The sequence below is a fragment of the Ranitomeya variabilis genome, chromosome 5 (genome assembly GCF_051348905.1).
Source record: "Ranitomeya variabilis isolate aRanVar5 chromosome 5, aRanVar5.hap1, whole genome shotgun sequence".
NCBI lineage: Eukaryota > Metazoa > Chordata > Amphibia > Anura > Dendrobatidae > Ranitomeya > Ranitomeya variabilis.
Genome location: NC_135236.1, coordinates 553,964,005 through 553,978,645, shown reverse-complemented (window position 1 = coordinate 553,978,645; position 14,641 = coordinate 553,964,005). Strand labels below are relative to the sequence as shown.

Here is a 14,641-nt window from a genome sequence, read left to right as displayed (position 1 = left end):
TTTGGTATCAACTCCACTCGCCGTGTTTGGAGGAAGAAGGATGAGTACATCCCCAAGAACACCATCCCAACTGTGAAGCCTGGTGGGGGAAACATTATACTATGGGGATACTTTTCTGGAAAGGGTACAGGATGACTGCTCCATAGTAAAGGGAGGATGGATGGGGTCATGTATAGTGAGATTTTGGCCAACAACCTCCTTCCCTCAGTAAGAGCATTGAAGATGGGTCGTGGCTGGACAAGGACCAGAAACACAAAGCCAGGGCAACTAAGGAGTGGCTTCGTAAGAAGCATTTCAAGGTCCTGGAATGGTCTAGCTAGTCTCCAAACCTGAACCCAATAGAAAATATTTGGAAGGAGCTGAAAATTTATGTTGCTCAGTGACAGCCCCGAAACCTGAAAGATCTGGAGAAAATCTGTTTGAGCAGTCGGCCAAAATCTCTGCTGCAGTGTTTGCAAACTTGGTCAAGAACTACAGGAAATGTCTGGCCTCTGTAATTGCAAACAAAGGTTTCTAAACCAAATATTAGGTTCTGTTTTTCTATTATATCAAATAATTATTTCCCACAATAAAATGTATATTAATTATTTAAAAATCATACAATGTGATTTTTTTTATTTTATTTTTGGATTCTGTCTCTTACACTTGAAGTGTACCTATGAATAAAATTACAGGCCTCTCCATTCTTTGTAAATGGGAAAACTTGCAAAATTGGCAGTGGGCAGTGTATCAAATACTTATTTTCCCCACTGTAGCTCCCAACCGTCCCAGTTTCAGAGGGACTGTCTTTATTTGTCGGACCTGTCCCGGAAGGTCAGGGATATGTCTTGACTTTTCATCATGCTGTCGGCTATTTTTTCTGTAGTAAAGCCTTTACTTGCTTGTGCTAACTGCTCCTCTGTTGTTCTTCCTCCTCTCCTGACTCTGGTGGACTGGGCCGGTGTCTCTCTACACTGTTTATACTTAGACTATGTTGACACCAGCATTTTTGCTATTTTTTTGCGGTCAAAACCTGCTTCCTTGGCAGTAAAAACGCTGCATTCAGTTTTCAGCGTGTTCACATGTATTGTGATGCGTTTTTGAGTTCGGATTACATGGGTGCTTTTTCTACAGTATGTTTAATAAAGTTAGTTTTATTTACCAAAACTGCTGCAAAAATACCAGAAAAAAATGTTGCGTTTTTTGAAGCGTTTTTTATACAGGTGTTTGCACCAAACCAGGCAATATTGATCTTCTCTGATAACTGCTTTTTTATGCTTTTTCTCCTTTATTTTATGCATTTTTGGTGCGATATGAAGTAGCATTTTTAATGCTTTATTTAATGCTTTATTTAAAGAAAAACATTGATTTTACACTTAAAAATGCAACTGCGTTTTTTGACATATGGTTTTTTAAATCCGTTTTTTCAGGTTCCCTATTGAAGCCTATAAAATAAAAAAGACAATTATTTTGCTTGGACAGTTAGGCCATGTTCACACTTAGCATAAATGCTGCATTTTTTCTTTTGCGTTTTTGCATGGAAAATGTGCTGAGTTTAAATGTTGAAGACAAGTGGATGTGATTTCATGAAAATTCAGGTGACTGCCTCTAAAGACACTGATGATTTGAGTCGTTTTGGTCCTTCTTTTCTATAGTCTTCTATGGTGAGCCTGAGAAAAAAAATGCATGTTGAAAAAACACAGTTGCTTTATTTTTCACACAAAAAAAGGCTTTGACACAAATGGCTGCACCGATTGAAAAATAAAAGTGTTACAGGTCTCACAGGATATACAGTAAATCAATATATATATTTTTAAAAAACATTTCTTACATTTTTTTACCACATATTAAAAATATTACCAAGTCATTTTACCTTGCAATGAATGCTGTTTAAATTAAAAAACAATGGCAGAATTGCATCTTATTTATTATTTCACCACATTTTTTTAAGTTTTTCAGTACATTGTATGGTAGAATCAATGGTATTAACAACAACTCTTTCTGCCAAAAAAAAGCCCTATCTCTGTGTGGACAGAGAAATAAAACAAAGTTATGGCTCTTAGAAGAGATGAAAGAAAAAAATGAAAATGCAAAAAATGGAAAATTATCTGGTCATGAAGCAGGTTCATCATTTATAAATGATAAATATAGGAATCAATTATTAATTCCATTGTAAAAAGTATTGGCAAGATGATTGTTCAGGCTAAGAGCATACATTGCTGCATAGGTCACTTTCTTTCTGCGCAGTTGTAAACAGGTTACCTGGATGCAATGGCGTAGACCAGTGTTCCCCAACTCCAGTCCTCAAGAGCCACCAATAGGTCATGTTTTCAGGATTTCCTTAGTATTGCACAGATGATGGAATTATTGCCTGTGCAGGTACAACAATTATTACCTTGTTGATGGCTCTTAAGAACTGGAGTTGGGGAACACTGGCATAGACAATGAGGAGTCAATGGTGATTGATCCAATAACAATTTATTTAATATATATACAGATTAAAGATTGAGTACGAGATCGGGAAATAGCACAAGGAAAGACAGTATCATATTACTTGTCACTGTTGCTTGGTATCTGAGCAAAATGAAATGGTACACAGGCCCTAACGAGATCACGACACTACCCGCTTGGCCATAAGTTCCATTCAGTGGAGATTTCTCGATTTTTCTCACTCAACCCACTGGCCGCTTTCGCTACTTGAAGCGCTGTCCCAGTTCACCCTCCAAATGGATGGTTTCTCAGGCCTGCTTCAGACCTGGGCACAGTCCTCTACTGGTGCAGGGTGTGGTCTTCTACTGGCATGGATCCTTATCTTCTTCTGGTGTGGGACTCGTGGGGAGCACGGTCTTCTACTGGCATGGAATCTAGTCTTCTGTTGGCGTGGTTCCTGGTCTTTCTCTTAGCTCAGGTCATGGATCTTCCTCTTAGCTCAGTTCACCGATCTTCCTCTCAGCTCAGGTTACGGATCTTCTTTTTTTGCTAATGCCTTCTCTGGGATCTAACTGCTCTTGGACCCCACTGGTGACTGTATTCCCGCTTTACAGCCACATAACCTGCCTGGCACAGACTCTGACGCCAAACTGCTTCTTCTCAGCCTGATCGGGCCTTTTTATATTTAGTAACTGCGACAGAACTTTCAAGTGACTAGGCTTCCTCTTTCAAACTCTTCCTCCAAGAACACACTTTCCATCCTTCAGTTCCAGCTTGTCGAATTCAACCAGCAGATGGCAGCATTTACTTGCAAGTGCTGTGGGATGTCGACTGGATGCATCTTCTCTTCACCAACCCCTTACATAGTGATGAGGTTTGCTTTGGAGAGGGTCATCATGATGGAGATGGCAATCACATTTCCATTGCTCTATTTTACATACCACTAGTTATTTGCGGATTGTTTTAAAAAGTGTGTGACATCAGCATACACTGTAAAAAATAGTTACAGGGCAATGGAAAAGAACAAGGTCCAATTAATATTGTGTTATTATTCATTTATGGTACTGCTTGAAACATCTTCCAATGAACTGTAATGAGACCCAATGAAGACTGAACTGTAAGGGTAAGTGCACATCGCACAGGCAACCCATAAAAAGAACATGATGCATAGCAATGTCAAAACGACAATACCGTTTATATATTCTGTATTATGTCACGTCTTTCAACTGCTTTATGGTTCGGAACCCTAGAAGTGGTTTAAAGAAGTGACCTACTCAGTGTTCAGGTGGCTTCTGATAAGGATACTGATGCTTTAAACTAAAGTGCAAACAAAGCTTGAGTTGGAGCTCCCCGGCAAGAACGATAGCAAACACACTGGCAAAGCCACTTCAGGAAAACAAATGTTGTAATTTTCCAGTAACGGCTTCATTAAGGAAAACCTGGTGCACCTAAAAAAGACTATTTAAAAGATGTTGTGTGTGCACAGACTGTTAAATGCACAAGTAAACTCGAAAAGGGAATGTTATAACTGAATGTTTTAAAATCAATGGTGTCATGTTGGCATTGCTGTAAAACTGGCAAAAGATGTGTGTTCATGAAAGAAGGCACCTTTTATGAACAGTGTGAAAATGGATCCAACTCACACACCAGGATCTTCATAAAAATCTTTCATTCGGCTTTACTTGGAAGAATTCTTTCTAAAATAGTGCAACATCAATTAGGACATCTCAGACAACATTGCAAATATAAAATTGGGGGTGATATATAAGAAGAACCATACGCGTTTCGAACAATAAAGTTCTTTAACACTGGTCACAGTTTTTATGAACACACAACATGATAAAGGAGCCTAAAAGAACATTTTGATCTCCATCACTGCATAATATCAAAATAACTCCAAATGACAATCTTACTGCAACCAAAATATCTCCTAAATAATATTAAAGCAAAATCTCCAACATCTAAAAAGGTTCACCTGAATGGCTCTAAACAGCACTTTCAACAATGACAAGTTTTTTCAACAAATGATGACATTTTTGTGTCTTTGCAGCAAGTACTTCATCTTCACCAAGCATTCAAGCCAAACCTTCAACCCAACTCGTGCCATCTGCCACTAGACCTCCAGTCACTACAGCAGTACCTAAGGATCCTAACCGAGGCATACCTGCGGACTGTGGGAGGACATTTCGGAAAAGCCCTTCGATAACACCACGTATTGTAGGTGGATGGGTTGCACTGCCGGCATCTCATCCTTATATGGCTGCTCTCTACATTGGGGGACACTTTTGTGGAGGGACTCTCATCTCCTCGTGTTGGGTTTTAACTGCAGCTCATTGTTTGGATCGTAGGTAAGATTAACATTTGTATTAAGTCATTTATCACAAAAAGTTGTGCTTTAATTTTATTCTCAAGTTAAATATTGTATTGTTAGAAAGTATTCTGGATTGTTCAACAATATAAGGGTTATAATGATAGAAATATGAAAGTTATGCTATTGGTTTTTAATTTAAATTTAGATTTTAGGAAAACTGCTTTATCACCAATCAAGATATAGTAAGTCACAAGTTTCTGATTGTAGGGAGTGTGATTTCTAGGACTATCAGCAGTCACAAGAGAATGGCACGTAGGTTGTGTATTCCCTCTGTAGCTCCATTTACTCCTGGGATTGCAGTAGTTCAAGCAGTATTCCTCATCACAAAATGATGATAGGTCATACACTTTTCTTCTTTGCAGCCCCTTTATTGACAAATAGTGATGATTTGGTCCATATTTTTCACAAAAATCTGTATCTCCAAAACTCACATTAAACCATTTATGCATTCATGTATGGGACATAGCCCCTATAATAATCACACTTAGGCCGGCCTCACACTGGGCGTAAGACAATACGCCACGTATTATACGTCCGTACTACGGCCGTAATACGGAGAAATGTTCCCAAAATATTGATCCGTAGTCAGGGTGTGTCAGCGTATTTTGCGCATGGCATCCTCCGTATGTAATCCGTATGGCATCCGTACTGCGAGATTTTCGCGCAGGCTTGCAAAACCGACATCTAATGGATTTATGTGCTCAAATGTTCGGGAAAACATATATACAGTATATATATATATATATGTCATTGAGACACATATATATATATTCTGTATTTAGATTTCATTCAGCGCGATATGTGTTAAAAGCCGGTAATTCAATTGCCGGCTTTGCATTTCTCCTGCACAAACCCGACAGGATATGAGACATGGTTTACATACAGTAAACCATCTCATATCCCCTTTTTTTTTGCATATTCCACACTACTAATGTTAGTAGTGTGTATGTGCAAAATTTCAGCGCTGTAGCTGCTGAAATAAAGGGTTAAATGGCGGAAAAAATTGGCGTGGGCTCCCGCGCAATTTTCTCCGCCAGAATGGTAAAGCCAGTGACCGAGGGCAGATATTAATAGCCAGGAGAGGGTCCATGGTTATTGGCCCCCCCGTGGCTAAAAACATCTGCCCCCAGCCACCCCAGAAAAGGCACATCTGGAAGATGCGCCTATTCTGGCACTTGGCCACTCTCTTCTCACTCCCTGTAGCGGTGGGATATGGGGTAATGAAGGGTTAATGCCACCTTGCTATTGGAAGGTGACATTAAGCCAGATTAATAATGGAGAGGCGTCAATTATGACACCTATCCATTATTAATCCAATTGTTGGAAAGGGTTAAAAAACACACACACACATGATTTAAAAGTATTTTAATGAAATAAACACAGCGGTTGTTGTAATAATTTATTGTTCTCTCAATCCATCAGGAACACCCTCGCTTGGAAAAATAATAAACGCACAAGATACATACCTTCTGGTGAACTGTCTCGTCCCACGAAGTAATCCATCTGAAGGGGTTAACTAATATTACAGGCAGGAGCCCTGCTAAATGCAGCTGTGCTCCGTGCCTGTAATCCCCCGGCGAATGAATGAAATGTAGGTCATTGACCTACATTTCCTTCAGTCGCGGTGAGGCGCCCCCTGGTGGATGTCCTCATATGACCTGGAGCGTGGGAAAAAGTTCCCAGGCTGCAGTTCATGAGAACATCCACCAGAGGGCGCCTCACCGCGACTGAAGGAAATGTAGGTCAATGACCTACATTTCATTCATTCGCCGGGGGATTACAGGCACGGAGCACAGCTGCATTTAGCAGGGCTCCTGCCTGTAATATTAGTTAACCTTTTCAGATGGATTACTTCGTGGGACGAGACGGTTCACCAGAAGGTATGTATCTTGTGCGTTTATTATTTTTCCAAGCGAGGGTGTTCCTGATGGATTGAGAGAACAATAAATTATTACAACAACCGCTGTGTTTATTTCATTAAAATACTTTTAAATCATGTGTGTGTGTGTTTTTTAACCCTTTCCAACAATTGGATTAATAATGGATAGGTGTCATAATTGACGCCTCTCCATTATTAATCTGGCTTAATGTCACCTTACAATAGCAAGGTGGCATTAACCCTTCATTACCCCATATCCCACCGCTACAGGGAGTGGGAAGAGAGTGGCCAAGTGCCAGAATAGGCGCATCTTCCAGATGTGCCTTTTCTGGGGTGGCTGGGGGCAGATGTTTGTAGCCACGGGGGGGCCAATAACCATGGACCCTCTCCTGGCTATTAATATCTGCCCTCGGTCACTGGCTTTACTATTCTGGCGGAGAAAATTGCGCGGGAGCCCACGCCAATTTTTTCCGCCATTTAACCCTTTATTTCAGCAGCTACAGCGCTGAAATTTTGCACATACACACTACTAACATTAGTAGTGTGGAATATGCAAAAAAAAAGGGGATATGAGATGGTTTACTGTATGTAAACCATGTCTCATATCCTGTCGGGTTTGTGCAGGAGAAATGAAAAGCCGGCAATTGAATTACCGACTTTTCACTAACACCGCTGCGTATTTCTCGCAAGTCACACTGCTGGTCAGTGTGGAATCCGTATTTTTCTCGCCCCCATAGACTTTCATTGGCGATTTTTTTGCGCAATACGGTGACAAACGCAGCATGCTGCGATTTTGTACGGCCGTAGAAAGCCGTATAATACTGAACCGTAATATACGGCTAATAGGAGCAGCCCCATTGAGAATAATTGTGCCGTTTATTTTGCGAGTTTTACGGACGTAGTTTATGCGCTCATACGTCCGTAAAACTCGCTAGTGTGAGGCCGGCCTTATTAGTAGTATACAATTTACTTATATTGAATACTAGCTGTACTACCCGGCTTCGCCCGGGTTAATGACTGCTGTTAGCAAAATAGAATGTGTTAACAAAAATTTATTCTGCACACAAAAACCACAAAACAAATAGATAGAAATGTAATTATTAAAAGGCAAAAACTAAGCAAATAGAAGCATTTCACAACATATATTAGCTTTGTTATACTGAGAATGTCTTTGTTGCCTATATTAACCAATCAGAGCTCAGGTTAATTAACTGTAGCAAAATAGAAGCTGAGCTGTGATTGGTTGCTATTGGCAGCCTGATAAATCCCCAGCCAACAGGAAGCCCTCCCCCCTGGCAGTATATATTAGCTCACACATACACATAATAGACAGGTCATGTGACTGACAGCTGCCGTATTTCCTATATGGTACATTTGTTGCTCTTGTAGTTTGCTTATTAATCAGATTTTTATTTTTGAAGGACAATACCAGACTTGTGTGTGTTTTAGGGCGAGTTTTATGTGTCAAGTTGTGTGTGTTGAGTTGCGTGTGGCGACATGCATGTAGCGACTTTTGTGAGATGAGTTTTGTGTGGCGACATGCGTGTAGCAACATTTTGTGTGTTGAGTTGCATGTGACAGGTTAGTGTAGCAAGTTGTGTGCAGCAAGATTTGTGCATGGCGAGTTTTGCGCGTGGCGAGTTTTATGTGTGGTGCATTTTGAGTATGTGCAAGTTTTGTGTGAGGCAACTTTTGCATGTGGTGCAACTTTTGTACATGTGGCAATTTTTCTGTGTGTGCAAGTTTTGCATGAGGTGAGTTTTCCATGAGGTGAGTTTTGCACGTGTGGCGAGTTTTGCGTGAGCCTAGTTTTGCATATGGCGAGTTTTGCATGTAGCGAGTTTTGAGTGGTGACTTTTGTGTTTCGACTTTTATGTGGCGAGGTTGGTGTGTGTGTGTGGTGAAATGTGTGCTGAGGGTGGTATATGTGTTCAAGCACGTGGTAGTGTGTGGCGCATTTTGTGTTTGTGTTCATATCCCCGTGTGTGGTGAGTATCCCATGTCGGGGCCCCACCTTAGCAACTGTACGGTATATACTCTTTGTCGCCATCGCTCTCATTCTTTAAGTCCTCATTGTTCACATCTGGCAGCTGTCAATTTTCCTCCAACACTTTTCCCTTCACTTTTTCCCCATTATGTAGATAGGAGCAAAATTGTTTGGTGAATTGGAACGTGCGGGGTTAAAATTTCACCTCACAACATAGCCTATGACGCTCTCGGGGTCCAGACGTGTGACTGTGCAAAATTTTGTGGCTGTAGCTGCGACGGTACAGATGCCAATCCCGGACATACACACATACATACATACACACATTCAGCTTTATATATTAGATATACCTGTATGTAATCTCCTGTATATAGTATATACCTGTGTGTCATCTCACCTATATATAGTATATATCTGTGTGTCATCTCCTGTATATAGTATATACCTGTATGTCATCTCCTCCTATACATAGCATATACCTGTGTCATCTCCTCCTGTATATACTATATACCTGTAGGTAATCTGCTCCTGTATATAGTATATACCTGTGTGTCATCTCCTCCTGTATATAGTATATACCTGTATGTCATCTCCTCCTGTATGTAGTATGTACCTGTATGTCATCTCCTCCTCTATATAGTATATACCTGTGTGTCATCTCTCCTGTATATAGTATATATCTGTGTGTCATCTCCTCCTGTATATAGTATATACCTGTGTGTCATCTCCCCTGTAAATAGTATATACCTGTGTGTCATCTCCTGTATATAGTATATAGCTGTATGCCATCTCCTCCTGTATTAGCCCTCGTTCACACGTTATTTGGTCAGTATTTTTACCTCAGTATTTGTAAGCTAAAATGGCAGCCTGATAAATCCCCAGCCAACAGTAAGCCCACCCCCTGGCAGTATATATTAGCTCACACATACACATAATAGACTGGTCATGTGACTGACAGCTGCCGGATTCCTATATGGTACATTTGTTGCTCTTGTAGTTTGTCTGCTTATTAATCAGATTTTTATTTTTGAAGGATACCAGACTTGTGTGTGTTTTAGGGCGAGTTTCGTGTGTCAAGTTGTGTGTGTTGAGTTGCGTGTGGCGACATGCATGTAGGGACTTTTGTGAGATGAGTTTTGTGTGGCGACATGCGTGTAGCAACTTTTTGTGTGTCGAGTTGCATGTGACAGGTTAGTGTAGCAAGTTGTGTGCAGCAAGTTTTGCGCATGGCGAGTTTTGCGCGTGGCGAGTTTTATGTGTGGTGCCTTTTGAGTATGTGCAAGTTTTGTGTGAGGCAACTTTTGCATGTGTTGCAACTTTTGTGCATGTGGCAATTTTTCTGCGTGTGGCAATTTTTCTGCGTGTGCAAGTTTTGCGTGTGGCGAGTTTTGCACGTGTGGCGAGTTTTGCATGTGGAGAGTTTTGCGCGTGGCGAGTTTTGAGCGGCGACTTTTGTGTTTCTACTTTTATGTGGCGAGGTTGGTGTATGTGTGGTGAAATGTGCACTGAGGGTGGTATATGTGTTCGAGCACGTGGTAGTGTGTGGCGCATTTTGTGTGTGTGTTCATATCCCCGTGGTGGTGTGATTATCCCATGTTGGGGCCCCACCTTAGCAACTGTACAGTATATACTCTTTGGTGCCATCGCTGTCATTCTTTAAGTCCCCCTTGTTCACATCTGGCAGCTGTTAATTTGCCTCCAACACTTTTCCTTTCATTTTTTCCCCATTATGTAGATAGGGGCAAAATTGTTTGGTGACTTGGAAAGCGCGGGGTTAAAATTTCACCTCACAATATAGCTTTGACGCTCTCAGGGTCCAGACGTGTGACTGTGCAAAATTTTGTGCCTGTAGCTGCGACGCCTCCAACACTTTTCCTTTCACTTTTTCCCCATTATGTAGATAGGGGCAAAATTGTTTGGTGAATTGGAAAGCGCGGGGTTAAAATTTCACCTCACAACATAGCCTATGACGCTCTCGGGGTCCAGACGTGTGACTGTGCAAAATTTTGTGGCTGTAGCTGCTACGGTTCAGATGCCAATCCCGGACATACATACATACATACATACATACACACACACACACATTCAGCTTTATATATTAGATATAAATGTTGGGTCCTCGGTGCACTCTTGCGATATCCAATGGTTCAGTACACTGTTCTACCCCTCAATTAAAATCCTTCATACCTCCCTTTAAGGTTGATTGACAGCCATTGCTTTAGAGCACTGCCTGACTTGATACCTCAGCCCTTCACACACTGACACTGAAGGAGAAGAGCAAACATACAGTGTCAGTGTGTGCAAGCACGTTCTCATCCCGCTCTCCTGTCCGCAGTGAATGTTTGCTGTACACAAGATCACGCAATAATGAGTGACTGATGCAGACCGTAGAGAGGGATGAGAACGTGCACACACCAACACCGTGTGCACACACTCACTTGGTTCCGGCAGTGTCAGTTTCCGCGTTCTCTCATCCCGCTCTCTTGTTAGCATTGGTTGCCCACTACCGTTCGATTCTGTGTGCAGTGAATGGACACGGGGGAATTTTTAAAGTCAGTATGGCTTGTGGCTGCATTGCCAAATGCATCAGTGTTCTGCTTTGATGTTTCATAAGTTTGTCACTCTTGGATATTTGATAAATTTGGCTATTTTTCAATACTGAGATCAGGGGCGTAACTACCGCGGTTGCAGCGCTGCGTGATATTTACCGCTCCTCGTTCCGGTGCGGCTCTGTCATCAGCGTCCTCTGGCAGTGACGCTCAGGTCAGAGGGCGCGGTGACGTAGTCAGTGCGCGCCCTCTGCTGAACGTCAGTGCCGAAGACGGAGCCGCACGAGGAGCAGCCAGGTAAATATTGAAAGTGCCGAGGGTCCTGAGCGAAGAGAGAGAGGTGAGGTGAGTATGTGATTTATTTTTTTTATGGCAGCAAAAGCATAAGGGGCAGTGACTGTGCGGAGCATCTTATGGGGCCATAACGCTTGTGCAGCTCCAGCACTATAAGGGGCAGTGACTGTGCGGAGCATCTTATGGGGCCATAACACTTGTGCAGCACTATAAGGGGCAGTGGCTGTGCGGAGCATCTTATGGGGCCATAACACTTGTGCAGCACTATAAGGGGCAGTGGCTGTGCGGAGCATCTTATGGGGCCATAACAATTGTGCAGCACTGTAAGGGGCAAGTGTCTGTGCGGAGCATCTTATGGGGCCATAACACTTCTGCAGCACTATAAGGGGCAGTGACTGTGCGGAGCATCTTATGGGGCCATAACAATTGTGCAGCACTATAAGGGGCAAGTGACTGTGCGGAGCATCTTATGGGGCCATAACAATTGTGCAGCACTATAAGGGGCAAGTGACTGTGCAGAGCATCTTATGGGGCCATAACACTTGTGCAGCACTATAAGGGGCAGTGGCTGTGCGGAGCATCTTATGGGGCTATAACAATTGTGCAGCACTATAAGGGGCAGTGACTGTGCGGAGCATCTTATGGGGCCATAGCACTTGTGCAGCACTATAAGGGGCAGTGACTGTGCGGAGCATCTTATGGGGCCATAACAATTGTGCAGCACTATAAGGGGCAGTGACTGTGCGGAGCATCTTATGGGGCCATAACACTTGTGCAGCACTATAAGGGGCAGTGGCTGTGCGGAGCATCTTATGGGGCCATAACAATTGTGCAGCATTATAAGGGGCAGTGGCTGTGCGGAGCATCTTATGGGGCCATAACAATTGTGCAGCATTATAAGGGGCAGTGGCTATACGGAGCATTTTATGGGGCCATAACACTTGTGCAGCGCCAGCACTATAAGGGGCAGTGGCTGTGCGGAGCATCTTATGGGGCCATAACAATTGTGCAGCATTATAAGGGGCAGTGGCTATACGGAGCATCTTATGGGGCCATAACACTTGTGCAGCACTATAAGGGGCAGTGGCTGTGCGGAGCATCTTATGGGGCCATAATGCTTGTGCAGCACTATAAGGGGCAAGTGGCTGTGCGGAGCATCTTATGGGGCCATAATGAACTGTGCAGAGCATTATATATGGCACAGCTTTCTATGGAGCATCTATGGGGCCATAATGAACGGTGCAGAGCATTATATATGGCACAGCTTTCTATGGAGCATCTATGGGGCAATAATGAACGGTGCAGAGCATTATATATGGCACAGCTTTCTATGGAGCATCTATGGGGCCATAATGAACGGTGCAGAGCATTATATATGGCACAGCTTTCTATGGAGTATCTATGGGGCCATAATGACCGGTGCAGAGCATAATACATGGCACAGCTTTCTATGGAGCATCTATGGGGCAATAATGAACGGTGCAGAGCATTATATATGGCACAGCTTTCTATGGAGCATCTATGGGGCCATAATGAACGGTGTTATGACCCCAATGGCGAGGGTCTCAGAGATATCAGCAAGTCTGCAAAGTACAAAAATCCAGCTCATAGGGCAGTGGTAACTGGGTTGACCATATATCTACTCCTAACGCCAACCCTAGAAGTAGCCGGGGAACATGCCTACGTTGGTCGCTAGATGTCTCGCGCCAGCCGGAGAGCTAACTACCCCTAGAAGAGGAAAACAAAGACCTCTCTTGCCTCCAGAGAAAGGACCCCAAAAGTAGGATACAAGCCCCCCACAAATAATAACGGTGAGGTAAGAGGAAATGACAAACACAGAGATGAACTAGGTTTAGCACAGAGAGGCCCACTTACTAATAGCAGAATTTAGAAAGATAACTTATATGGTCAACAAAAACCCTATCAAAAATCCACGCTGGAGATTCAAGAACCCCCGAACCGTCTAACGGCCCGGGGGGAGAACACCAGCCGCCCTAGAGCTTCCAGCAAGGTCAGGATACAGATAATATACAAGCTGGACAAAAAATGCAAACAATAACGAATTGCAAAAAGCAAAAAAGCAGACTTAGCTTAATCAAGCAGGAACCAGGATCAGTAGACAAGAGCACTACAGATTAGCTCTGATATCAACGTTGCCAGGCATTGAACTGAAGGTCCAGGGAGCTTATATAGCAACACCCCTGACCTAACGACCCAGGTGAGCATAAAAGGAATGACTGACAAACCCAGAGTCAAATCACTAGTAGCCACTAGAGGGAGCCAAAAAGTAAATTCACAACAGTACCCCCCCCTTAGTGAGGGGTCACCGAACCCTCACCAAGACCACCAGGGCGATCAGGATGAGCGGCGTGAAAGGCACGAACTAAATCGGCCGCATGCACATCAGAGGCGACCACCCAGGAATTATCCTCCTGACCATAGCCCTTCCACTTGACCAGGTACTGAAGCCTCCGCCTGGATAGACGAGAATCTAAGATCTTCTCCACCACGTACTCCAACTCGCCCTCAACCAACACCGGAGCAGGAGGCTCAGCAGAAGGAACCACAGGCACAACGTACCGCCGCAACAAGGACCTATGAAATACGTTGTGAATGGCAAACGACACCGGAAGATCCAAGCGAAAGGATACAGGATTAAGGATCTCCAATATCTTGTAAGGACCAATGAATCGAGGCTTAAATTTGGGAGAGGAGACCTTCATAGGAACAAATCGAGAAGACAGCCATACCAAATCCCCAACACGAAGTCGGGGACCCACACCGCGGCGGCGGTTGGCAAAACGCTGAGCCTTCTCCTGTGACAACTTCAAGTTGTCCACCACATGATTCCAGATCCGCTGCAACCTATCCACCACAGAATCCACCCCAGGACAGTCAGAAGGCTCCACATGTCCCGAGGAAAAACGAGGGTGGAAACCAGAGTTGCAGAAAAATGGCGAAACCAAGGTGGCAGAACTAGCCCGATTATTAAGGGCAAATTCAGCCAACGGCAAGAAGGTCACCCAATCATCCTGATCAGAAGAGACAAAACACCTCAAATACGCCTCCAGAGTCTGATTAGTTCGTTCCGTTTGTCCGTTAGTCTGTGGATGAAAAGCGGACGAAAACGACAAATCTATGCCCATCCTACC

At 43.3% G+C, this 14,641-nt stretch overlaps 1 protein-coding gene across 2 annotated transcripts in view; it reads left to right on the top strand.

Annotated features, from left to right (window-relative positions):
- Positions 1-14,641, top strand: part of F12 (coagulation factor XII) — a 210,106-nt gene that overhangs the window by 149,696 nt on the left and 45,769 nt on the right. For both annotated transcript variants that reach the window (XM_077265917.1, XM_077265918.1), the window contains one exon: positions 4,460-4,757. In XM_077265917.1, the coding sequence (XP_077122032.1) occupies positions 4,460-4,757 (298 nt within the window). The remainder of the gene's footprint in view (positions 1-4,459; positions 4,758-14,641) is intronic.